This window comes from Lissotriton vulgaris, chromosome 12 (genome assembly GCF_964263255.1).
Source record: "Lissotriton vulgaris chromosome 12, aLisVul1.2, whole genome shotgun sequence".
Lineage (NCBI taxonomy): Eukaryota > Metazoa > Chordata > Amphibia > Caudata > Salamandridae > Lissotriton > Lissotriton vulgaris.
In genome coordinates, this window is record NC_141700.1 from 727,973,239 (window position 1) to 727,999,643 (window position 26,405).

The window sequence follows — 26,405 nt, forward strand, 5'->3', positions numbered from 1 at the left end:
ACCAAGATGGGAGAGGGGACTGCACGATCATCCGCAGGAACCTCGACTCATCCATGTGTCCGGTACAGTGCTTAGAAGATTACCTAGCACGAAGGGTGGCATCATGGGGAGGGACATTGTTGAGGCATGCAGACGCCACCCCGCTGACGAGGTTTCAGTTTCAACGGGTGCTTGCAATGGCCATTGCTGCAGCGGGCTTGGACCCGGGCGAATTTGGGACCCACTCCTTTCGTATAGGGGCTGCCACTGAAGCTACAGCCAGAGGTCTTAATGTAGAACAAGTGAAACGTGTGGGGCGCTGGTCCTCCAATTGTTATAAGAGGTACGTGCGATTGCACATGTTGTGAAACTGTAATCATGTACTCACGCCTCTTGTTTTTGTTTGTTTTCAGTTGCGCAAGCCTACGCGGCAGGGCAGACTGAGCAGTCGACCCAACACCAGGTCAGCGGTCGCACGTCACCGGCTGTGAGGAAGGAGGTTTGGGTCGTGGGCCACTCATACGTGAGACGGGCTGCAGACGTATTCAAAGCAGGTGACATGGTTCACGTACCTGAGGAATACGGGTACAGAGTGTCCTTCTACGGAAGGGGCGGTCTCTGTATTGACCAGTTTCAGGAATTTTTTGAGGGCTTGTTAGAGCGGATGAGGTCACCGCCGTCCATAGTCATAGTGCATTTGGGGGGCAATGATTTGGTCACCACCGGTAGACGACTTCTCCTGGAGGCTATGCTTTCCACGGTAAGTTGGTTAGCGAGGAGAGTTCCGGGGTGCTTAATCGCATGGTCTCATATGATCCCACGAAAAGTGTGGCGGGGGGCTATCTCGATCCCTGCTTTGAATCATTCGGTTAGAAAATTGAATAACAAAGTGAGTAGGTTGTTCCGTTCCAAGGCATTGCATTCGATCTCGCATAATTGTATTAATGATGACAGTATGTATCTGGGGGATGGTGTGCATTTGTCGAGGGCGGGGAATGAGTTACTCATAGGAGACTTCCTAGCCTGGTTAAAATCTTTGGAACATGACCTTTAGGTAGGAGTTTTGTGGGGGGTCCGGATAGCCGGTCAACTATCCGGACCTGTGGCGGTAAGGTCATGATCGGTGAGCACTAATTGGTAGATCCCTATGAGTGGGCGTCACCCAACACGGATGGGAGCGCTCGGGAGAGGTGGCCATTGGCCCCTCAGTGGGGAGGCGGTCCCGTCTAAGGGCGGGTCGCCGGAAGTAAAGGAAAGGCGGTCAAGGCCCCTTCCTTTGTAGGAGGGGTTACAGCCCCCTCCTGGGGAATTTCCCGGGGCTAGTGTCATCTGCGACGGCAGATGCGGTAAGTTGTGTGGGGTGGGGAGAGGTCAACGATACCTTCTAGATACCACACACAAGTGTTCGAACGACCTTTAAATGGCGTCGAGTCTTAAGTGCCCCCGTCAAGTCAAGGGAAATTGTTAGTAGTTGCACTTGTGGTAAGCCCCTGTGCCATCGCCCCTCCTAAGTGGGAGGGGTAAGTCTGGTTAGGGATCTTGACACCGGTTATGACCTTGCCGTTGGCCCTTAAACGTTAGGATGTACAATTTCAGTATTCTTAGAGAATGTTTTGTAGGATGCTAGTTCGGCTAGGAGAACCTCTGTATTAGAGATTATGTTAAGGTTAGCCAAACATCGTAATGTGATAATGAAATTGTACATAACATGAAAACGTTTAATGTTTTAATCTTTTGTTTTAATAAATACGGCCGGGATGGTCACTCCATCCCACATCCAAAAACTTTAAGAACAGTTTCCGGTTTCCCTTCCTTTTGGGGATTGTGTTGAGAGGGGGTGGCGGGTATCTCAGCCATATGGAAAGGGGCGACCACTCGGTCCCCCCGAACGTATGGATGAGTGCCTCGATCCCCCCGGGAAGCCATTTTTGGGCGGGAGGCGCGTCTCGGCTGGTATGCCCGAAGCGGCGTAGCCGGGGCGCGCCTTTTCCCGCCCTAGAGTGGGCTGGCCTAGACACCGACGCAGCCAGCCACGCCCCCGGGGCGGGCAGGGGCGGGTTTTCGCCCGCCCTGAAGACGGATAAAAGAAGGCGCAAGACCAGAAGACGTCCTCTTGTTCTTGTGCTCCGAAGCTGCACCTCCTCGCTACACGTGAGCTCGGGACGGAACGAAGAGCCAATTTTGACCCACCCACCAGCCCCTGAGGACAGCAAAGTTGTTGTGCAATAAAGTGAATTGATAAGTTTGTTTTTCCGTTTCGTTTACAGGCTATAACAGTAGCAGTTTGTAGTTAATAAAGATGGTGAATATCGTTTAGGTTGTTATGATTAAAGTGATTTGATGTGATGTTGCATTTTTAGCATGTTCCTTCGGTCGTAGCGACCAATGTTTTCATAGGTTGAAGAACTGTCGTATTTATTTTTTGGTAGGCGGTAAGGTCATGATCGGTGAGCACTAATTGGTAGATCCCTATGAGTGGGCGTCACCCAACACGGATGGGAGCGCTCGGGAGAGGTGGCCATTGGCCCCTCAGTGGGGAGGCGGTCCCGTCTAAGGGCGGGTCGCCGGAAGTAAAGGAAAGGCGGTCAAGGCCCCTTCCTTTGTAGGAGGGGTTACAGCCCCCTCCTGGGGAATTTCCCGGGGCTAGTGTCATCTGCGACGGCAGATGCGGTAAGTTGTGTGGGGTGGGGAGAGGTCAACGATACCTTCTAGATACCACACACAAGTGTTCGAACGACCTTTAAATGGCGTCGAGTCTTAAGTGCCCCCGTCAAGTCAAGGGAAATTGTTAGTAGTTGCACTTGTGGTAAGCCCCTGTGCCATCGCCCCTCCTAAGTGGGAGGGGTAAGTCTGGTTAGGGATCTTGACACCGGTTATGACCTTGCCGTTGGCCCTTAAACGTTAGGATGTACAATTTCAGTATTCTTAGAGAATGTTTTGTAGGATGCTAGTTCGGCTAGGAGAACCTCTGTATTAGAGATTATGTTAAGGTTAGCCAAACATCGTAATGTGATAATGAAATTGTACATAACATGAAAACGTTTAATGTTTTAATCTTTTGTTTTAATAAATACGGCCGGGATGGTCACTCCATCCCACATCCAAAAACTTTAAGAACAGTTTCCGGTTTCCCTTCCTTTTGGGGATTGTGTTGAGAGGGGGTGGCGGGTATCTCAGCCATATGAGTTTGGAATGGACAAAACACTTTGTGGGGTATGTTGGGGCAGTTTCCAGACATTCTTTAAATAACAGCATAATTTCAGCGTACATATTGAGGCTCCCTGCCAAAAAGTGGGCTGCCAACCATATTGTGCAAGATAAGGGAGCAAGAATTTGAATTGCCATGAATGTCATTTGTCAATCTATACTACTATTATAAAGAGAGAACTTGCACCTTTTGGCCAGGTAAACTTGGGAACCACAGCGCCAATCTACACACCCGATACATCTATGAAAATGTCAGGGTGTGTAGATGGACATAGGCTATATAAATAAAAAAAAGAAGTAAATTAAAAAAATTAGGTTTGTAAACAAAGTAGTCCCCTGAAAGTAGCGCCGGCCGGGACCTAGCGCTGGCCGCGACGTGCGTGATGACCACGACGCGACGTGCGTGATGACGACGAAGGAGGAGCAACGGTGCAGTGACGAGCGGCTGTGCAGTGAGAAGCGGCGGCACAGGTAAGGAAAGGGAAAGTTCAGTGCGAGACTGTGTGATGCAGGGGGAGGCAAGAAGGAGGCAGCGGTAAAGGAAAATGTCGGAGCGCGAGTGAGTCGGGCGGGAGGGGGGCGCGAGTAAGTCGGGGTTGGAGGGGGGCGCGAGTGCATCGGGGCGGGAGGGGGGCGGGAGTGAGTCGGGCGGGAGGTGGGCAGGAGTGAGTCGGGCGGGTGGGAGTCAGTGCGGGAGGGGGTTGGGGCGGGAGTGGGTGTACTGCCCCCAGCCCCTTTCTGCCCCAGGCAACGCTGGGGCGGGCTGCTAGTTTATATAGTAAAGTAGAATAATTTTACGACGACCCTGATGATTTTATAACCCAAAAGAACATGTAGGTAACAGCGGACCTGTAGATGGGGGGAAAAATAGCTATGAGCCTGTTTAGTTTATATTGTACATGGGAATTGAGTAAAAAACGAAATATTGAGTTTGTGTCAACTAAAGAAAAAGGACTTTTAAGTGCCCAGAAAATTAGATTGCCCATGAAGGATGTATGTCCACATTCTGCGTCTGAGGGAGAAACACTGGAGAAGCAAGAATGTGGCAGTTACGATGTCCATCTTATTTTCTCCAGAGGCAAGGAAAAAAAGTTATCAATAACTGGAAATAATCCACCTAATCATATGGAGTACATGATTTTAAAAGAGCAGAGACCTCTTTCTGGCTACTTGCACAGAAAGAATATTTATCTTGGAAACCAGTGATTTGGTGACTTATTTGATTACACATGCTTTTTCTAATCAAGTGCACTCATAGTTGCTGAGAACACAATCTTTAGATATGCTTTACAGAGTCTGCCATCCTAACTAAAATGGCTGCACTACTAAAGCCCAGTCACCTACTTAACACCTAAGAGGGATATTCAAAGATGCAGCTAGAAAATCCTAAGATGAGGCTGAAACTTTTCCTTCCCTAAGCACTCATTGAGCAGTTGGTGTTCCCTTGACTTTAAGTTCAATTTTCACCCACTGTTTGCTTTAGTTTTTTTCAGCTTTTCGAGTAACTAACTTTTAAGAATATGCAAGATCACATTGAACCTGCTTAACTTTCCAGCACCCTGAAGTGAAATTCCAACATCCACTGCTTGCTTAGGCTTCCTTTAACATTGTAATTAGCTTGCCAGCATGGTGTAGTTAGCATGCAGTACTTGCTGTGGCTGCATTAATTTCCTTTCTCACCCCTACAGCCTACAGTATCTGGAAAAGACATGCGAATCACTGCCATCGATAGAGCAGGACAGTGAGCCCTGGATTCCACTTCTGGCGTACAGACGCTCACTGAGTACAGAGGAGGAGACTTTGTCTGTAGTCAGTCGAGTAGGCAGCAAAGGCTCCACGATCCGCCAGAAGAAGGGCCCAATTCCATTTGCCAAACGAAGACGTATAGATGGTGAGTTAGGACACTTTGCATGGTTTCTTTACCACTGTATAATTGACATATTGAATGGTCTGCATTTTACGACACTACAGGTAACATTGCTTGGAGCTTTTGATTCATAGGGAGAAAGCCAGTCTTTCACTGGTGCCACATTAGAATGCCACATTTCCTGGCCACCACGTCCAATAATTGAAAGCTAGCCTCTATCTTGTAAGCTAACCTCCGTCTTGTAAGCTAGCTTTTTTGGGCTCTAGAACCTCTAAAACAAAGGTGTCCTACAAGCTTGCAGGAAGGCTCCAGCCATCTCTGAGGATATCCATGAGACAAATGAATAAAATGGAACTCTTTAACATAGGCAGTGATTATCCTAAAAATCTGAAATGGATTGATGTCTAGTGGACCATAGATGTACATTTCAGCTTAAAATAAATAGCTGTTCTCTCAAGTTATGTAATTTCATGGACTCATGCTGGCTTCAGAGCACACCCTTTCACTATTGCCTGAGAGCAAAAAATGAAGGTTTTTAGTATTACAACGTCATTACCTGCACATGCAGTGGTGCCAAGCTAACCTCTCTACAGCCTTATGAGCTCCACATTTAGCAACATAAAGCTAGCTCAACTCTCCACTACTACAGCTCCTGCAACCCACACACCTTGAAACCCAGCTAAGTTCTCTGGTACTTCAACATTATGTCCTCCACGCTCACTGACAAGATGCTGATCTCTCCAGTACTGGGCCCTTGAGCCATCACTCATCATGAGTGGGCTGATCTCTTCAGTACTACAGCTCCAGGGACCTGCAGTCATTTGAGACCAAGCTGAGATTTAACCATTACAGCTTATGTATTGACCCATGCTTCTGGACACTAAACTGAGTACTTCATAGTAGCAAGGCCTCATGAACCCACACGTCACAGATGCCTAGCTGGGCTTTCTCAGTGCTGCAGCCTTACTTTACCTCATGATGAGTTCCCCTCTGGGCTATAGCATCATGGGCCCTATGCTGAGCACTTTCCTCTATTACAAACCCAGTGGGCCACACCAGAACCAGACCTGAATCTTATCAGTGTTATAGGCTCTTGGGTCAGACTCATTAACCTTGAGCTGAGCTCTATTGCATACTACAACCTCAGCAGCTCTTGTTGGTGCCACGGGAGCTATTGGGGTGCCATTTGGATTCATGCCACTGGGGCTTCCCTCAATTCAGTTCACCCACCATAAGCCTCAACCTTTTCCTTAAGCATCAGCACCTTTTCCTCCACACATTGTCACCAGCCCCTGATCCTCCTATACTGACTGCGCCATTATGGGCGCTGAGTCTGCAGACTCAGACAACACATTCTCTTCTTGAATCAAAGGAGATGCCTCTTCTATCCAGGAGGGAGACTCAACATTTGCTAGAGGAACAGCCATAGATGGAGAAGCAGGCACATGGCTCCATCTACAGGGACATTATGCATGCCCTGATAGGAAGTGTTTACAACCCTCTTGATGAACCCAATGTGGATGAAGATGTGTATCCATCTAAATATCTGCCACTTGAGCACCAGAGACTGACTAATTCTAATAGCATCAGAGCTTCCACTCAGCTTGAGATGTTGAATCTATCAGGTCGCCATCCCCTGGCAACCCTAAAACCGTCTGCTTAGGAAGTATAGTGGCCATGGAAAAGGCAGAGTCCCCCTGGTCTAACCGACAGCCTCCTCCTCTCCCCCACCTGAGAAGCTGCTCTACTGCACCCTTATTGGAAAACACAAGACCTGTTGGAGGCCGGGTATCCTTTTTTCTCCAGGCCTGGAAGGCCATAACTTTGGATCATTGGATCCTTTACTTTGTAGAAAGGGGGCATGCCATACATTTCTAGAACGCTCATCACCAGATGATTCCCATCAGACTGAAGTATATCTCCATATTTTGAAGAAGGAGGTGGTAGACCTTCTGCAGAAAGACACAGTAAAGTTGGTGCCAGAAAAATAAACTGGTCAGGGATGATATTCTCTTTCTTGGACCTCAAAAAGGATGGCAAATTTCATCCAATAGTAGACATCAGGTCCTTGAACTTTTAATTATGCAAGGAAAGGTCAAAGTGCTATCCCTGGCCCAGTTCTTCTGATGCTGAAAGAGGAAACCTGGATGGTGTCCCTTGACTTGCAGGAGGCTAATTTCCACATACCAATTCTGCATTCTCACAAACTGTATCTGCGATTCATTGAAGGCCCCACTTACTACCAGTTTGCGGTCATCACCTTTGGTTTAACATGGGCACCTCTGGTCTTTACAAACGTGATGGCTGTGGTGACCCATCTCAGTAAGTTGTGGATCCTGGTATTCCCATACCTGAACGACTGTCTGCTGACAGCCTGATCTACAGAGCTAGCGTTGGACCACTTATAGGTGACTGTAATCTTGCGATTCGACCTAGCCTTTTCTACCAATGTGCTGAAATCTCACCTGGAGCCCTCTCAGTGCTTCCTGTTCATTGGGGGTAGTACTGGACACATCACTCCTAGCCTTTCACCCTACGCCGAGGATCCAGGACATTAAGGTTATGATTCTGTAGTTTCCAGAAGTGATTTTGATTCCATTTCTGAAGGTCTTGCTCCTCCTAGGTCTACTGGCTTCTCACATCCTCCTGCATGCATTCTGGTACCCAAGGGCTATCAATCCACACTGCCTCCGAAGGCAGTAGTTGCAGCATCTAGGAGATCTGTTGGACACCATTGTGATCTCCAGGGACAGTTCAATGGATATGACTAGGTGGGGTGTGGAAGAGAAACTTGTGACAGATGTCTTCCCACTCCTCACCAGCTTTGGCCTGTGGTAGCAAATGCCTCCACCCTAAGGTATGAGCCTGTCATCTGAAGGAACTGGAGATTGGGGGTTTCTAGTCTAAAAAAAAAGATTCTGCTTGAAATGCATATGATTCAATTGGCACTAAAAGAATTACTTTCTTCCCTGAAGATTGGTCAATCAAGACCTTGAGAGACAATACAATCATAATGTGGTATGTCAACAAACAGAGTGTAGTGGAGTCTCAAGTTCTCTGTCGAAGCGCTGTAACCATGTTCTTGCAAAAAGAACAATTGATAGACGGAATGCTGAACAATGGCAAACATTCAACCCCAGTGCAGAGATCTGGGTCTAAATCCAGAGGACCTGGCTTGGCAGTTCATAATGGACTGTTCCAACAAGGAGCATGGTCAAGACTGTATTTGCCTATGGCTGGGTCCAAACGGAGATGGCATGGTGAGCAAAAGAAAGATGGATTTAACCCAGGTACTCCACTATTGGAATTGTAATAGATTCACATGCTGGAATCATTCCCTGTCGTCAAGATGGGAATCACCAATTGTAGGAAAGTGCCTCTTTTTGCATGGTTACCCTCCAAGTTTTGCCTGATATCTGATGCACTTTGACTGAATGTGCACTGGTCCCCTGCTAATCAGGTTCCCAGTGCCTGTGTTCTTTACCAAAACTGTACCTTTGTTTCCACAATTGGAACACCTCTGACCCACTTGTAAGTCCTTTGTAAAAGGTACCAATGGTACCAAGGGCCTTGTGATCATAGAGGATCGCTAAGGGCTGCAGCATATATTGTGCCCCCCTCCGATACCCCTCATCTAACGCACTTTGCAGACTGTGTGTTTTGATGCAGACAAAACTTAAAAGTCAACATGGCACACATCACTGCGTGCCATGCCCACTAACACTGCCTGTGGCATACGTAAGCCACCCCTCTAGCAGGCCTCCCACGCTAGTGCAGGGTGCACTATATTCAGTACCCTGTCCATTATTAGATATTGTCTTTATTATTTGTGATTTGTAGAGTGCATGGCTGCCTTAGGGCTTCCCAGCGCTAAGAGACAAGATTCTAGCTGAGGCTGTACGGAAGTAAGAGGTACTGCTTGAACAGCCACGTTTTTATTGACTTCCAAAATTCTATTTCTTTATTCATGATTCGCGACTCATGTGGTAAAGAGTTCCACAGTTTAGGTGCTAGGTGGGAGAAGGATCTACCTCCCCAACTGGCTATCATGATAACTGTTGGTTTTATGAGTCGTTCAGAGCTAGTTCTGAGGCTCCTATTTGGGATGTATGGGGTCACCAGGTTTCTGATTTATCTTGGGTCCAGGTTGTGTAATGCTCTATGCTTTAAAACCAGTACCTTGAATTTGATTCTGGCCTCCACCGGGAGCTAGTGAAGTGTTGTGTATGTGCAGTAAAGCCATATTGAGTAAATGGGCTGGGGGTTTGTCATTACAAACTCCACAGGCTCCATGATGGATTTGCTAAATGCTAAGAAGTTTGGTATCAAATGTCAGCACAATAAACCCACACTGATACCAGTGTTGGGTTTATTGTAAAATTCACTCCGAGGGCATCTTCGAGATGCCTCCTGAAAAACAACCAACTCCCTAGTGCAGAGCTTACTGGTCTGCACCAGCCTGCAACATTCTGACATGTTTCAGACCCCTTAAGGTAGGAACCCTCATGCTCTTGTGGGTCAGCAACGAAGCCTGTTTGGGGTGGAGTTGCTTCTCACCTTCCCCCAAGGAGGAACAGCATTCACAACAGTGAGCTTCAAAGGTTTCCTGCTCTTTGTTATGCTAGCCAGGGCCTCACCAACTAGTGGAGATACCAGTCCCTCCGACCAAGCCCCACTTTTGGCAGCAAGGTGGGCAGGAAAATTAGTAGTCAGGAGAGGTTTTGATCCTCTTAGCCAGGACCACCCCTAAGGTGTCCTGAGATTAAGTGACCCCCTCATTGGAAAACCCTCCATATTGGTTGGGAGGATTTTAGCCAATAGGATTAGGGGATGCCCACTCCCCAAAGGGAGGGGTCACACAAAGGGTGTATTCATCTTAAAGGTAAGTAGCCTATTTACTACTACCTGGCAGTGCCTGTAACTCCTCTAAATGTAGTTGTTACATTTTCATTCATGCATTATGTACACTGTACCTTTAATTTCCTTTTGTTATGCTTTGAGTGTTCTTTAGAACACATCTGGCTACTAGGCATTCAGATCGGTTATTCTGATCCTGGATGCCAAGAAGCTACATTCTCTGTAGCTGTGCTGCTGACAATAAATCTTCCTACAAAATTCAAGCTGTTCCTGTCTACTTTATAACAAAATTTGGCGACGAGGGAAAAAACAATCTGTTTGAAAAGACCAACAGCAGCACAGGTGTGGAGTCATTTATGGATTTCTTTAATTTTTGGAAATAACCTCATGAGGAGTTTAAATTCATCTTTATGAAGATCCTTCATTTTTAATGAGAAAAACGCAGTTTCGAGGACTTCTACCAACACTCAATGACTGAATTATTTCTATTTTTACTTATTTAAGACTTGTATTTTTGTTTGAAAAGTTCCTACCGGCTTCAGGAGCGTGCTCTCGGACTGACGACGTGGAGCAGAACCTCCGTCATTCTTGGATTTCTTAGGCGGCCTGCCTCGAGAACTGGAGGTTGAACGGAGTCACTGCTGTATTCAAGCGTCACACAGTAAGAGTCTAAACAAACGCGAGAGCAACGCGAGAGCAGAGCTGGGGGCTACGCATCACGCGGAGTACTCTATTACGTAATCGTGCTGCGTTTCGGCCATTTTGGATTTGTTTATTCTGGTTTCACATTTAGGGGCACCTCTGAACCTTGATCCTCCAATTCCTGCAGCCTACAAAGAGGGACAAAGATACCATGCAGCAAAGCCTGAAGAGGACTACTAACTTGGCCCCAGCCCTACCGGCCTGGGGCCAGCGTCTTCCAGAAACCCAAAGAAGACTACCTGCTCGTCAACAAAGAACAGATCTCCCGAGGACAGTGGCCCTGTCCAGAAGAATCAAACTACAAGGGCTCCAGATCCAGCTGGAACCACGGCTCCTGCTCAATCTGCACCAGAAGCCCACAGCCGGAGTCTGAGTGGCCCACCTGTCGGGTGAAGTCTCCCCAGCGATCCTGACCTCGACACCGTCAGTGGCTGACCTCTCCTGGACTCTTCGAAGATGCCTGCAGCTTCATCACAAAGGGTCCCCCTAACCGTGAGTGGCTCCTGTAAAGAAAATCCGTCACCTAAAGGCACCCCTGCATCCTAAGACCCCCAACCTTGGAGAGCCCAGCCGACGGTGCCAAGGCATCTACTGAAACCTCTACTAACCTGCCCAGCTATTAGTCACCTTCATCTAGCCTCCTGAGCCGAGCCTGCAGCCTCTTTGTGCGACAAGATTCCCACAGGCTTGCATTGAGTGCCCGCCAATGATTTTCACCCTTCACCCAGCCGCTCCTTTGCCGCAGCTGGTGTATGACTGGTGCTGCTTTGTGGCCCCCCTGTGCTTGCTTTAACCCCCAGACCTGTGCCCTGAAACCACAAATAAGTACCTTCAACCAGCACCTCTTGCAGGTGTCCCCAGTCTCCACTGACTAACATTGGACCCCTGACCTCTGCAACTGGCTGCCCCAGTGCAGCTGGTGGTGCAGTACCTTCCTTGATCTGACCTGTGCCCGGTGTTGGTCTAAACCCCCAAAGACTGGATGTGTAAGTTGAGTACTTATCTGTTAATGTACCCAACAGTTTTCCTCCCATAGGATTGTATTGCATTTCTTTCTATTTGCACTGTGTTGTTTAGATTGCTAAGTTACTGCTACTGTTGATTGACACCACAAAGTATTTTCAGTATCATTGTAGTATTCTGACTTCTTTTGCAAGCACATTTCCACTGTACCTGAAAAATATTGCTATTTTAATATTAATATTTTCATTCAAAACAGTTGGTCTTGGATTCAGTCTCTGAGTCTGTGTAATTGTTTACTATTTTAAAGAGACTTCTAGCTGCAGATTCCTTCCCTTTGAATTTCCCAGGCATCAGGCTGGATCCAGAAACTTTTGCTGAGCAATACGCCTTGCTCGCGCCGTCAGGTGGCTCCATTCGGATCCATGTGACTGCGTCGATTATGATGTTGCGGTTCCTATAAAGGCGCCACTAAGGCGCGTGGACAGCTTTTCTTTACTCGCCAGTTAAGCGCCATTCCGGGAACAGCAACCCCTCTGTCCCTTTTTGACAGGCCTTTTCTCAACTTTTTGTCCAATATGATGTTGCGGTTCCTATATAGGCACCATTAAGGCGCGTAGACCTCTTTTCTTCACACGCCAGTTAAGCGCCATTCCGGGAACAGCAACCCCTCTGTCCCTTTTTGACAGGCCTTTTCTCAACTTTTTGTCCAATATGATATTGCGGTTCCTATATAGGCGCCACTAAGGCGCGTAGACATCTTTTCTTCACACGCCAGTTAAGCGCCATTCCGGGAACAGCAACCCCTCTGTCGCTTTTTGACAGGCCTTTTCTCAACTTTTTGTCGAATTTGGAATTTTTTGAACTTAGTGTGCGAGGATTGCTTTGAGGAAGACTGTGTTTAAGCCACAACATGTCAGTTATTGACCCACACCTCGTCCTTCTCTGGTGTCTTGAGTGCAACCACAACTCAGTCGTGCTCGAACTGTCAGGCTATGGCTCCAAAGACCTTGCGGGGTGGACTATGAAGCTCCTTGCGGCATGGCAGTCGACATCGTCCAGCGAGACTCCGCGGAGGTTCCTGGAAAGCTCCCAGAGCACAAAGTCCTCTTTGTCCTACTTGAGGTCCTAAGGACACTCGGGGAAGAGGCACAAGAAGAAAAAGAAGTCCAAGCGGACTTCATCTTTGCCACGATTGTCGTCTGTCGTCGATAGAGGTAAGGGGCACTGATGCTCTAGGCATGGTTCTGCATAGCCGAAGCCAAGTTCGGCTTTGCACCTCCCTCCCTTTCTGGGAACCGAAGTGACCCCCCACTCAAACTAGAGTTTTACGAGGCCATACGCCGCGTATTTGAGCGGGCTGACCAACCCCCCCCCCCCCCCAGGGTCGGAAGAGGCCCCATCTTATTCTACTCCATCGGCGCCAGTGGGGCCTAAGGGATTAGATCCTGGAACTGGGTCGACGCCGGTTGTGCCATTGCAAACTCCTCTGGCGTTAGACTCGAAGTCTGTGCCTTCGGTGCCGCCAGTGCCCATCGGTGGCACCCTCCCTATCCCTGTGCCTGACGACACGGAGTCAGAATGATGTTGCTCGATGCCGATTGAACCCAGGGGTTCTATGTTGTCGCCGGAATACTTTGAGATTGTGTTTGGCTCAGGACAGGAATGGGAGGAGTCGATGGACCCTTTGGAACACCAGGATAACTCTGCAGAGCAGTTGGATTGGTATGGGGAACTTGGGGAAGCCAGTGGACTGGACACTTCTCCAGATACTGGCATTCTCTCTCCGCCAACTGTGGCTATGGAGGAGGGGGCATCCTATGCCATGGTAGTTAAAAGGACAACTAAGGTCCGTGGACTAGAGCTACCCTGTGTGCAGGTCAGAACTAATCTCCTGACTGAAGTGCTCTACTTCCGAACCCCTTTTGCCTCTTTAATAAAGCACTAACTGATGTCTTTTTCTGCATGTGGTCCAAGCCTAGCACAGGGCTCCGGTGATTAGGACAATTGCATGCTGCCATCGCCCAGCTCCTGGCGACCCAAAATTCTTCAGCCAACACCCCAGTCTAGAAAGTTTGGTGGAGCAGACCTACCCATCCGAGGGTGTTCCCGTAAGCCCCTCCAGATAGGGAATCCAAGAGGCTGGATTTATTTGGTAAGAAAATGTTTTGTTCCTCAAGCCTGGCGTTGCAGTCAATGAATACCCCATACTTATTGGGCCGTCTCTCCCACTCCCTTTGGGAGACGGTTGCTCAAGTGCTGCCACAAGCCAGAGAGGAGGCCTGGTTTGTGCTCTCTCAAGCAGTTAAGTACTGGAGAGATGCCTCAAATTTCACCATAAAGTGTGACCTGGAAACGACTGATTTGCTGAGCAGATCGATTTCCACAACAGTGGCCTTGAAGCACCATGTCTGGCTTAGGACAACTGGCTTCTCAGGTGATGTCTAGGCAAATTTGATGGACATGCTCTTTGATATCTGCTTTTTGGGGGAAAAGGCAGTTCCAGCCGCAGTGAGGTCCAAGGAGACTCGTGCTATGGCCAGATCCTTGGGCCTATCTTTTACGCCTCGTGACCACTCTACCTTTCATGGCAACGGAAGGGGTTTCCAGCCATATCATTCCTAACCCAGCCACGTCCTGCACAGGCATCCCATGTCGTGTGGGGACAGGGCACAGTTCATTCTGACCTAAGAATGGGAGCCAGAAGTAGTCGGTCACCCTGCCTTCAGCAACCGCAGCCTCCAAGCACTCCTAGTCTGACTCTGCAAGACCACATTCCTCCAGTTGGCAGGAGAATCCATCATCATCTACCCCACTGGAGGTCCTTGACATCGGACAAGTGAGTCTTGCAGATCATTCAGGAGGGCTAGTCTCTGCCTTTCCTTTCTTTTCCTCTCATTCTGGCAAGTCAGGAATGGCTGATGGAGGATCATTTGAAATTGCTCCAGGAGGAAGTTTCAGCTCTCTTGACCAAGGGCGCTATAGAGAGTGTCCCAGTTTCAGAAGTAGACAGTGGCTGTTATTCCGGCTCATTTATGATTCTGAAGAAGCACAAAGGGAGGCGGCCCATTTTAGGTCTTCGGACTGTAAATTTCTTCCTCAAGAAGTTCAGGATGCTTACTCTAGCTCAGGTCTAGACTGCCCTATACCAAGTAGACTGGATGGTAGTGTTGAACCGGCAGGATGCGTATTTTCACATCCCCATCCTGCCGGGCCACTAGCGTTACCTGCGGTTCAAGGAAGGCTAAGAGCACTTTCAATTTACCGTGCTCCCCTTCGGCCTTAACAGTGCCGCTTGGGTGTTCACCAAGGTGATGGCGATGGTCTCAGCTCATCTGTGCAGGTTAGTGGGGTCAGTCTTCCCCTAAGTCGATGACTGGATGTTGAAGGCATCCTTGCCCCAGGCTGACGTCTCCCACCTTCAGACTACGGCGAATCTCCTGCTTTCGCTGGGGTACTCTATAAACTTGCCAAAGTCACACCTGGCTCCTTCTCAGATGCTTTCTTTCATCAGAGCTGTTCTGGACACACTGCAGGATATTTAGGTTATGATTTCGAAGTTTCAGCCTCTATCCTGGATTTCAGTGAGACTGACTCTGAGGCTGTTGGGCCTCATGGCTTCCTGCATCCAGTTGGAAAAATATGCCAGATGGCTTATGCGAGCTCTGCAGTGGGACTTGAAGATCCAGAGGGCACAGCATCGGGGAAATCTCACCGACGAAGTCCAGATCTCGGAGGGAACGGCAAAAGATCTGCAGTGGTGGTTGACTAACCACGATTGGGTCAGTAGCAGACCCCTTTCTCTTCCCCAACCAGTTCTCATAGTCGTGATAGATGTGTCACTTCTGGGATGGGTGGCCATCTGGGAGAGGTGGAGATCAGAGGGCACTGGTCTCCGGTGGAGTCGGGGCTCCACATAAATTTGTTAGATATTCGATTGGCATTGAAAGCATTTCTTCCATCTGTCAAGGGGAACTTAGTGCAGGTGTTCACGGACAATACCTCCGCCATGTGGTACTGCAACAAGTAGGGCATGGTGGGGTTGTGGACCCTTTGTTGAGAGGCCCTGCGTCTCTGGTCATGACTTAAACAGCAGGGCATAATCCTGGTGGTTCAACACCTGGCAGGTTCTCTGTAAGCCAGGGTGGACAAACTTAGCTATCGATGCCTAGCGGATCACGAATGGCATCTCCAGTCGTAGCTGGCACAAGGTCTCTTCCAGCAGTGGGGAGACCATGGGTTAGATTTGTTCGTCTCCCAAAAGAACGTGCAGGGTCAGCAGTACATGCGCGCTGGAGTTGCCAAGGCGGCTATTGCTCTGCAATGCCTTTCGTCCTGGGTGGAGCTCAGGCCTGCTGTACGCCTTTCCGCTCATACCACTTCTGCCCAGGGTTTTGAAGAAGATCAGGAGAGACCGGGCCTAGTCATCCTTGTGGCTCCGGACTGGGCCATGGGAGTATTGTATCCAGAGCTTCTGAAGATGAGCATCGATCCTCCAATCAGGCTGCCCCTTTGGGAGGATCTTCTGTTGCAGCAGCAGGCAAGTGTTCTCCACTCGAACCTGGCAACTCAGCGCCTCCATGCATGCATATTGAGCAGCAGCAGTTGATGGCTTTTGACCTTCCTCCCGAAGTATTCACCGTTATTTTGCCAGCCAGTCGTCCCTCCACTAAGACGGTAGATGCCTGCTGTTGGCAGAAATGTGTATTGTACTGTACAGAAAGGTCTATTGACCCTCTTCCTGCTTCTCTATCTACTGTTTTTATTCATCCTAAACCTTGCCAACCAAGCACTGCTTTGGGAACTCTCAAGGTTTATCTTTCTGCCCTTTCTGCTTTTTTTGCTGCTACCAGACCAGCCCTCTCTCTTTAGTCTCAAATTGTACGTAGGTTTCTAAAAGGCTGGCTCACTTGTTTCTACCCACGTTCTTTGTTATGCCGCAATGGGACCTTAATTTGGTTGTCACTTACTATAATAATTAAAATAATTCAGCCATCCAATTTAACAATGGGAAAGAACATATACATGCTCTTCAATTACCGGAGCCTCTAACACCATCAGAGGACAACTCGGTGGGTTCTCTATGTGCCTTTGCGGCTGGACGCCACTGATGCCCATAGTGCGCCCGGAGGCGCATAAAAGACCCTGGGAGCCCCAGAGGAGCGGGTGCCCTTATTTCCAGCTGCTTTCCAGCTGCTACACTTCACAAGGAGATCCCGCGTCGCCGGACACGCACAGGTGTCGCCGGGAGAAGGGCGGGGCCATCTGCGGCCGTCCCGACAAACCGAGGCAGGGCTGGGCCACCCTATTGACCTTTCACAGCCCAGAGCATCCAGGTGACATTTGTATATGGTATATGGTAATTGGAATAGGTCCCAGTGTTACTAACGGTGCCAACAGGCTGGATGTTTGACCTATTTTTGATACTTGTTGGTACACCGTAGTGTTGATATCAGCCACGGGCATTTGGGTGTAATTATATAGGTCTTTTGTTAGTCAATTTGGCAGATTCTGTGGAATATGTCTAAACGGAAACTAGAAAAAACACCAAAAAATAAGGCTAATCATGGCCCCACTATTGATAAGTATCTGGTAAAAGCAGTGAGTGCTATCAATTTAGAAATCACTAGGGCAGAACCACGTCTATCTCTCGGGGTAACATCAAGACTCGAAATTATGCCGGCTCTGGAGGCAGATGTTATCTTGGATAACTCACAACTTGAGGTTTCCACAACTCTGGACAATCAAGAATTCCCCCTCCTTTTACAGGATACACCCCTGCTGGATGAGCAAACTCAATCACCAAATCTTAGTGAGCCCCCAACACCAAAGAGGAGAAGAAACTGCAGAAAAGATCAGACCAAACCAGGGAATACTGGCAAATTCAGAAAAGGGCCCTTGACCCGTAATCAAAATAAGGCCCAAGAGAACAACGATGTTCCTAATAACATGCATGATGAACTTAATCTAATTATTTCATCACTAACCAAGAAAATGGAATCCATGCTTAAACCTCTAGTTGATAAGTTAGACACATTAAGTTTAGAGGTTGAGAAGCTGGGCTCCATTATGAGAACTGGGAAAGGTCAATCAAGGGATATAGGCACCGACGCTCAAAGGTCAGAATTATCACCTAAACCACCAGTAGTTATGCCTAATCTAAATTCCCTTATTACTCTAGTGACTGGGTATAGTAATTCTATTCCTTCAATACCCAATAATCATGTTATCCCAAATACCAGTGGGAGCGCACAACTAGGCCCACAATCTAGCATTTTATGATGAATAACAAAAACCCATCCAAAGACATGAGTAATCCTAAGGCTCCGGAAGAGCAGAAAGAGCAAGTTGTGATTAACTTACCGCCAGACTGCAGCCCTTATGTCGCAGTCATGGTTAAAATTCAACCATTAGGGATAGAGCAAACTGAAAGCCATAGTACCTTGAAGAATAGGGTGTTACATTGGCTACACCGCCACTGTAATTTCCCTGTGGGTCATGCAGATCAAATCCTATTACCAAGAAGGGTGCAGTGGATAGGCCCCTCTAGAAAAACTGTTAAAGGTGACTGTATAATCATTAATTTTAAGAATTCATCCTGGGCACAAATGTCCCTATAGAGAGCAGCATGTAGTACTTACATAGAGCGATCAACATCATTGTACCAACTTTGATATTTCTATAAACATCTAGGTAACTCTTCTCTAGGGGGCAGGTTCTCCCAACCCAGCAGACCTAATAACATAACCAACCCAGTAATACATCCCACCCTCCCGTTATCCAACAGATTCCATGCCTTAAGTTCTCTAGATTGTAAAGATTGACTGACCCCAATAGATCAATATGGGGGAGTAGCCTATCGTATGTCTTCTGATGTTAACACTCAAAACAGTCACAGTTCCTCCGAGGTATCTTTAGAACACCTAGAAGTAGGCCCGCAAATTATAAGTTAACAACTGGATACAATGATGTTACAATTGAGGGTGGAAACAGGGCTAAGGAGGATGGGATTAATGTACTGGGTTAAGTAGTACGCCAACCACTAATTACACTATTAGAAGACCCTAGGGAGGTAGTTAGTAAAGGTACCATAGGCGATCCTGTAGTGTTTAATCAAGACGGAGGATTTTCAATTGTCACATGGAACACCGCTGGACTGGCAAACAAGATACACATGCCGGGCTGGAAGGATTTTATCAGTACACACGATATAGTGTGTCTCCAAGAAACATGGAGTACCATAGATGTTTATCTCGAGGGATATACGGCTTACAATTTGCCTGCGCTACCATCATCGTCCGGTAGAGCTAAAGGCGGGCTGTTAACTCAGTTGAAAAATAACCTTCCAGTTAAAGTCAAGAATAGTACCAACGTAGGGCATTTTGCACAGTTAACATTGATCAAACACCGGGGCGGCCAAGATGTATTGTTGATTAATTGTTACAATAATATCTTTAATTCCACTCGTCACAGTATAGTCACAGAATTAAGACAGTACCTAGGTAAAATGACAGATATTGATATTACTAATGTGAACATCTGGTTGGGGGATTTTAATCTGTCTCTCTGTCCATTGTCAATGACCAAGGTATGTGGGCTTCAATCTGACGAAGGAGATAATCGCTTACACTTTCCCCATTCTACATTGTCTCCGCCAATATTGTTAAATTATGTACCATCCCACAGATTACTGCATTGCTCATTAGTGACCACAACCCAATTACACTGGAATTGTACGTTTGGGGGAACAAGACGGTTGATTTGTGTACTATTGTTAACAATATTGAACCGATACGCCCCTAATGGCACCAGAATTAGATGGAAGGGAGCGAATTCTGCCGACTTAACAAAAAAAATTGTTAAGACCTGTGGTCAAGAAATTGCAGATAGTTTATCGATAATGATCCAGCCATCTGAGACCCTTGTTAATTTTAGTAGGATTAATGAACATATTTCTAAACTTTTTACCAAGGCCACTTTTAAAAACAAAAACAGGAAAGGGGTTGGTTCGATCACTCTTGTACGGTATCCCTGAATAAACTGAAATTAGCTCTATCATCTAAACCTAGGGATAATTCAGTCGTTCATGGCCTTAGAATTGAATATAATTCCAATATAAAACGACGGAAGGCCGAATTACAACAAAAAGCTTAGGATAACCTTGATTTTGCTGCAACAACTGCCAATCATAAATTGTTTTGGGACACAGTGAATAGTACATTTCTTAAAAATGAAACAGTCCCGGAACTTTTGTCCCATGTTAGCTGCACGGATTGGGTGGACCACTTTTCCAGCATTTTTAACCCTAGTGATACTCCATCAACTGAATTAACAACGCAAAGTTACTGGCCAATTAATAATCTAGAAATATCACTAGAGGAAGTATTGACAGCCATAAGTAACAGCAAGGGGGGAAAAGCACCTGGGGCAGATGGTGTGCCCATAGATGTTTATAAATCCTTACCCGAAGTTTGAGGCCCAATACTCACACTGATCTTCAATGCTGCGTTGTCCCTCCACCTGGGGGGAATCTGTCATAATACCTATCCACAAAAAGGGAAACGAATCCGAAGCAAAAAACTATAGACCCATCTCCTTACTTGACTCCTCGGTTAAAATTGAGTAGAGTCCTATTGATTAGACTGGAGGAGTGGGTTCGGATAATAACATCTTGGCCCAATCCCAGTACGGCTTCAGAAAAGGCCTGGGTACTCTGGAACAGAGTATTAACCTGGAGCTCCTAATAGGAAACTATACCAAAGCTAAACAGGGACGGCTTTTTTATGTTTTGTAGATTTAAACAGCGCTTTTGATTTGGTGAATCATGGTGTTCGAGGCATGTGGGCTGCTGAATTCATATCTGTGCATAGATCGCCGCCTAGTGTTGGGTCCGGATGATTGCACATTGTTGTCCTGGAAGAGTCTTCGAAGTATCACGAGATAGGTGGCTCCTCCCCTGGACTACAGTGCGCATGGGCATCGACTCCATCCCCAGATTGTTTTTTTCCGCCATTGGGTTCGGATGTCTTTGGTTCCCTCTTGTCGGAATCGATAGAAATTAACTTTACTTTGCTTAAGACCAAAAGGTCTTTAGGACTTGCGTCGGTATTGTCTTGCTTTCGGCTTCGCAACTTTCCTCGGCTCCGAACCGAGATTGTTCTTCCGCGTGCTTTCGGCGCGGAAGGGCCTAGTCAACGCTCCAGACTCTTCAACCACCCATCATGGAACGAAGTCCATTCAAACGATGTCCGGTGTGTGCCTCGAAGTACCCACATTTCGACGTCCACCCGGTGTGCAACAAGTGCTTGGCCAAGTGTATGGCCTGTTCCACGTTCCGGTCCAAGAAAACACTCAAGCTCCGTCGAGCTGCGCGCCTGGAGGCCCAGCAATCTGCACCACCGCCTACGGACATTTTCGATGCTGGGGAAGTCGAGGACGACGATATCCAGGACATCACGGAATCTAACCCCACGTCGGAGGTCGAGGACGACTACGACGCAGAGACCGAGGATTTCGTTGAAGTCGTCGAGGAGGTAGGGGACGACGACGGGGCCCTTGCCACCGTGGAGGATAGCTCGGACGAGGAGGTTCCTCAAACTGACTCCGGGGCCGTCCAAATTAATAAGGCCCAGGTCAAGGGATCGCCTTCGGGCCTTACCCGAGACCTTATTATAAGTTCCTCGGCTGCGCCTCCTGGCCCGGCCACGGACATTGGTACCGATTCACTCACGGTAACACAGAAACCGAAAGTGAAACCTATGGTCTCGACGCCAGAGATATCGAAACCGAAAGTGCGCATCGCATTGGTCGGATCGAAGACTTCGGAGGCCTCGGCGCCGAAAAAATCGAAGATGGCCGTCGAGCCGAAGAGCCATGTCAAAATGGCCGACCCGAAGGCTACTACATCGAAGCCAAAGGTTATGGGGTCGGACGCAGCCGCTTCGGCGCCGAAGACGGTCGACGCCAGCAAGGGTCGACTCGAACACATAAAAACGGTCGACGACCCCAAGAAGTCTCTTACCGACCCGAAGAAGCGGCCAGACGACCCGAAGTCCCTCTCTGCCTCGCTTCCACACGACAAGGCCAAGGGAGCTGCGCCAAGTGCGTTGACTCCGAAGGGAACATCGTCGGTCTCTGCTCCGAAACCAGCCGCTAAGGACCCTGTCGAACCGGCGCGTCCCTCCGCCGCGTTCACAAAAAAGGTTACGGAGTCCCTACAGCGAATTAGGGACGGCGGCGCAGCAGTCGAGCCGAAAGACCCTGCGCCAGCCAAGTCTCTGGAGAAACCGGCGAAGGCGCCCACGCCGATCCTTTTCACCTTGCCGCCTAAGACGGCGCCGAAAGCTTCCGCTGCTAAACCGTGGGCCGGCGTGCCCGAAAAGGTGTCTTCGACGCCGAAACCGTCGTTGGTGGTCCTCGGCCCACGGCATCGACAACTTGCAGAGGAGGAGCATCAGGAGCATTTCATCGACGCCGAAACGGGCAGACTTCCCCTCCTGAAGAGAAAAATCACCCCTGAGCCCCAATTGGAGTCGTACAAAATCCCACTCAAACGAAAGATGGACTCTGCTGGTACTCCAGCCTTGGTGGAGCCCATTTCACCACAGGCTCACGAACTCTCGCCCACTCATTCCAATGTCGACGCTGGTGAGGGTGACGACGAAGATGAGTACAGCTATCCCGTCTACACAGACCCAGAGGATGTGACTGAGCCCTGGTCTGCTGGTGGCGATCCTGGGGACCCGCATTCTGGACAGGACCCTCCGCTTTTCTCAGCCAAAACTTCCCCCACTGAGGACTCTGCGGCTTTCAATGCCCTCATTGAGTGGGCAGCGGCCAATCACAACGTCGACCTGCATGCTGACCCTGTGGACGTCGACTTCCTATTTGACACCTTTTCTGTCTCTGAAAAGACTGTAAAAACTCTGCCAATGCTGAAGGGTGTTTTAAAGCACGCAGCTGAGGTCTTCAAAGAACCCACCAGGGCGAGGGTCATCAACCCAAGAATCGACAAAAAGTACAAAGCAGCGCCCACAGATCCAACTTATATTAAAGGACAGTTGCCTCTGGACTCCCTGGTTGTCTCCAATGCCCGGAAAAGAGCCAACTTGCAGACTACGGGTGATGCTCCTCCCCCAGACAAGGAATCAAAAGTCTTTGAGGCTTCGGGGAAGAGGGTGGCAGCGCAGGCAGCCAACATATGGCGCATCTCCAACACGCAGGCGCTCCTGGCGCGTTATGACAGGGCACACTATGATACTCTAGAGACCCTTTTGCAACATTTTCCCGATCAATATAAAGAAGCGGCTGAAATGTTAATACAGGAGGGGAAGCTAATCTCCAACGCTTCCATAAAGTTCGCTCTGGACGTGGCTGACACCGCCGCACGCGCAATTAACACTAGCGTTATGCTTCGTAGACATGCATGGCTGAGGATATCTGGGTTCAAGCCGGACATTCAAACCAACATCTTGAACCAAACAGTCAACCCAGATCACCTGTTTGGCCCTGAGGTTGACACCACCCTTGAGAAGATGAAAAAGGACACCGACACTGCAAAATCTATGGGTGCCTTGCAGTCCCAGCAGTTTCGGAGTGGGTCTTTTCGTCGCTCCAATACTAGAGGCATCTCAAGGGGGCAACTTTCGCAGTCAGCGCAGTTCTACAAAAGCAACACCCAGACTACTTATACCAACAAGGGTCGAGGTGGCTACCGCGGCAACAACGCCAAGGGCAGAGGACGTGGCAACAACAGCTCCAGGCCCTCCACCGCCAACAAACAGTGACGCCTTGTCACTGCCCCCCGACCACGCAACACCGGTCGGGGGGAAGACTCCAGCAGTTCCTGCCCGTGTGGAAGTCCATCACCACGGACAGGTGGGTCAGAAAACTTGTCCAATTCGGTTATTGTCTGGAGCTCACATCCACTCCACCCAACATACCCCCAAGGCACCGTCCTATGTCCGGCGAGCACTTGCACTTATTGCAGCAGGAAGTCAGTTGTGCTGCAAAAAGGGGCAATAAAGCTCGTGCCCTTGCAGGAAAGAGGTGCGGGAGTTTACTCCCTGTACTTTCTGATTCCAAAGAAGGACGGATCCCTCAGGCCCATCCTGGATCTCAGGCCCCTCAACTTTTACATCCTATCAGAGCATTTCCACATGCTCACACTGCAGCAAGTTCTCCCACTGCTTCAACAGGGGGACTTCCTAGCAACTCTGGACCTGAAGGATGCGTACTTCCACAATCCGCTACATCCTTCACACAGAAAATACCTCAGGTTCACCATCCAAAACCAGCACTACCAATTCAAGGTTTTGCCTTTTGGGGTCACCACGGCACCCATGGTTTTCACAAAGTGCCTGGCGACGGTGGCGGCGCATCTGAGATGTCAAAACATCCACGTCTACCCCTATCTGGACGACTGGCTCATTCAGGCGAAGTCGGCCCAGCAGTGCGCCGACCACGTGTCCCACACCATTCACCTTCTGCACGATCTGGGGTTCTCACTGAATTACCCAAAATCCCATCTCCAGCCCGCCCACATACGGCAGTATCTGGGTGCGACCATAGACACTCTGGCGGCCACAGCACAGCAAAATTCAGTGAGAGTCGACAGCATTCAATCGCTGATCCAAAAATTCAGACCTCAACACTCGCTTCCAGCAAGAGTGTTCATGCAGTTGATAGGCATGATGGCCTCCTGCATCTCCATTGTCCCGCACGCGAGACTACATATGCGTCCGCTTCAGGAGTGCTTGGCACGTCAGTGGACTCAGGCTCACAACCAGTTGAAAGACCTAGTGTTGGTGAGCGGTCGGGCATACAACTCTCTGCATTGGTGGAATCCACGAAACCTTTGCAAGGGCCGACCGTTTCAGGAGCCTGTGCCACAGATTATCCTGACAACGGACGCTTCTCTCCAGGGATGGGGAGCGCATGTACTCCAATACACTGTGCAGGGACTATGGACGCAGCAACAGGGGAAGATGCACATCAATGTTCTAGAACTGATGGCGATCTTCATGGCACTAAAGGCTTTCAAAGTACATCTATGCAACAAGGTCGTGTTGATTCGGACGGACAACTATGACGGCGATGTACTACATTCAGAAGCAGGGAGGCACACACTCTCCGCAGCTGTCTCATCTGGCTCAGAGCATGTGGAAGTGGGCCATTCAGAGGAACATCTTCCTCATGGCAGAGCATCTCTCAGGCAAGGACAATCAGATGGCGGACCTGCTCAGCAGGCACAGCCACCAAATACACGAGTGGGAGATACATCCATCAGTACTCCAACCGTACTTCCAAAGGTGGGGTCATCCAGAGATAGACCTGTTCGCCACGCAGGAGAACGCAAAATGCCAAAGCTTCGCCGCCAGGTTCCCACACCCACTGTCGCAGGGCAATGCGATATGGATGAACTGGTCAGGCAAATTTGCGTACGCTTTTCCCCCAGCACCTCTGATACCGCTGGTGGCACGCAAACTCAGGCAACACTCGATGACTCTCATCCTAGTTGCTCCAACGTGGGCTCGTCAACCATGGTACACCACGTTTCTGGAACTGTCCGTGGTACCGCATCAAAGGCTACATCTCACACCCAGCCTTCTGACCCAGAGCCATGGCGACATTCAGCACCCAGATCCGCAACAGCTCAACCTGGCGATCTGGCTCCTGAAGTCCTAGAGTTTGGCTACCTAAACTTACCTCCCAATTGCATGGACATCATTCGGGAGGCGAGGAAGCCCACTACTAGAGCCTGCTACGCGGCAAAATGGAAGCGGTTTGTCATTTATTGTGCGAACCACAACATTAACCCGCTGGACGCTTCTATTCAGAACATCATCTGTTACCTGTTCCATCTGTACAAATGTAATCGGGCCTATACTTCCATTCGCATTCATCTGTCTGCAATGGCCGCGTATCTCCAAAATAGACAACACCTTTCACACTTCAAGGTGCCTGCCATCAAAGCATTTTTGGAAGGCCTCAAACGAGTCATTCCGCCACGGACTCCACCAGCTCCTGAGTGGAACCTCAATGTGGTTCTTACCAGGCTGATGGGTCCTCCCTTTGAACCACTGCATTCCTGCGAGATTCAGTTCTCGACATGGAAAGTGGCTTTCCTCGTAGCAATTACATCGCTACGAAGGGTTAGTGAATTGCAAGCCCTCCCAATCCAAGAGCCATTTATCCAAATTCATTCCAACAGGGTGGTGCTCCGCACTAACCCTAACTTCTTGCCCAAGGTTGTGTCTCAGTTCCACATCAACCAAACAATCGAATTACCTGTTTTCTTTCAAAATCCTGAATCACTGGCAGAGCGGATGCTCCACACCCTTGACGTTAAACGGGCCCTAATGTATTACATTGATAGGACCAAGGATTTTAGAAAAACTAAGCAACTCTTTGTCGCCTTTGCGCCACACCACAAAGGTAACCCTATTTCCAAGGCTGGTATTGCTAGGTGGATCGTTAAATGTATCCAGATCTGCTATGCAAAAGCAAAACTCACTCTTACCATTCCACCAAGAGCCCACTCCACCAGAATGCTGGGGTCCTCTATGGCTTTCCCTGGAAACATTCCCTTAGAGGACATATGTAGAGCAGCCACATGGTCTACCACACACACATTTACTAAGCATTACTGTGTTGATGTGCACTCCAAACAGCAGGCAGCTGTAGGGCAGGCTGTTCTCAAGACACTTTTCCAAACTGCTGCAGCTGGCACGGGCGGCCGCCGCTAATGGAGGGACTGCTATGTATTCTATGCACAGATATGAATTCGGCAGCCCACATGCCTCGAACCGAATATGCTACTTACCAGTATGCA

At 48.7% G+C, this 26,405-nt stretch overlaps 1 protein-coding gene across 1 annotated transcript in view; it reads left to right on the forward strand.

Annotated features, from left to right (window-relative positions):
• The window catches only part of STAG3 (STAG3 cohesin complex component), a 1,294,449-nt gene that overhangs the window by 1,049,226 nt on the left and 218,818 nt on the right, over window positions 1–26,405 (forward strand). The window contains exon 30 of the mRNA XM_086945989.1: window positions 4,875–5,077. Within this exon, the coding sequence (XP_086802115.1) occupies window positions 4,875–5,077 (203 nt within the window). The remainder of the gene's footprint in view (window positions 1–4,874; window positions 5,078–26,405) is intronic.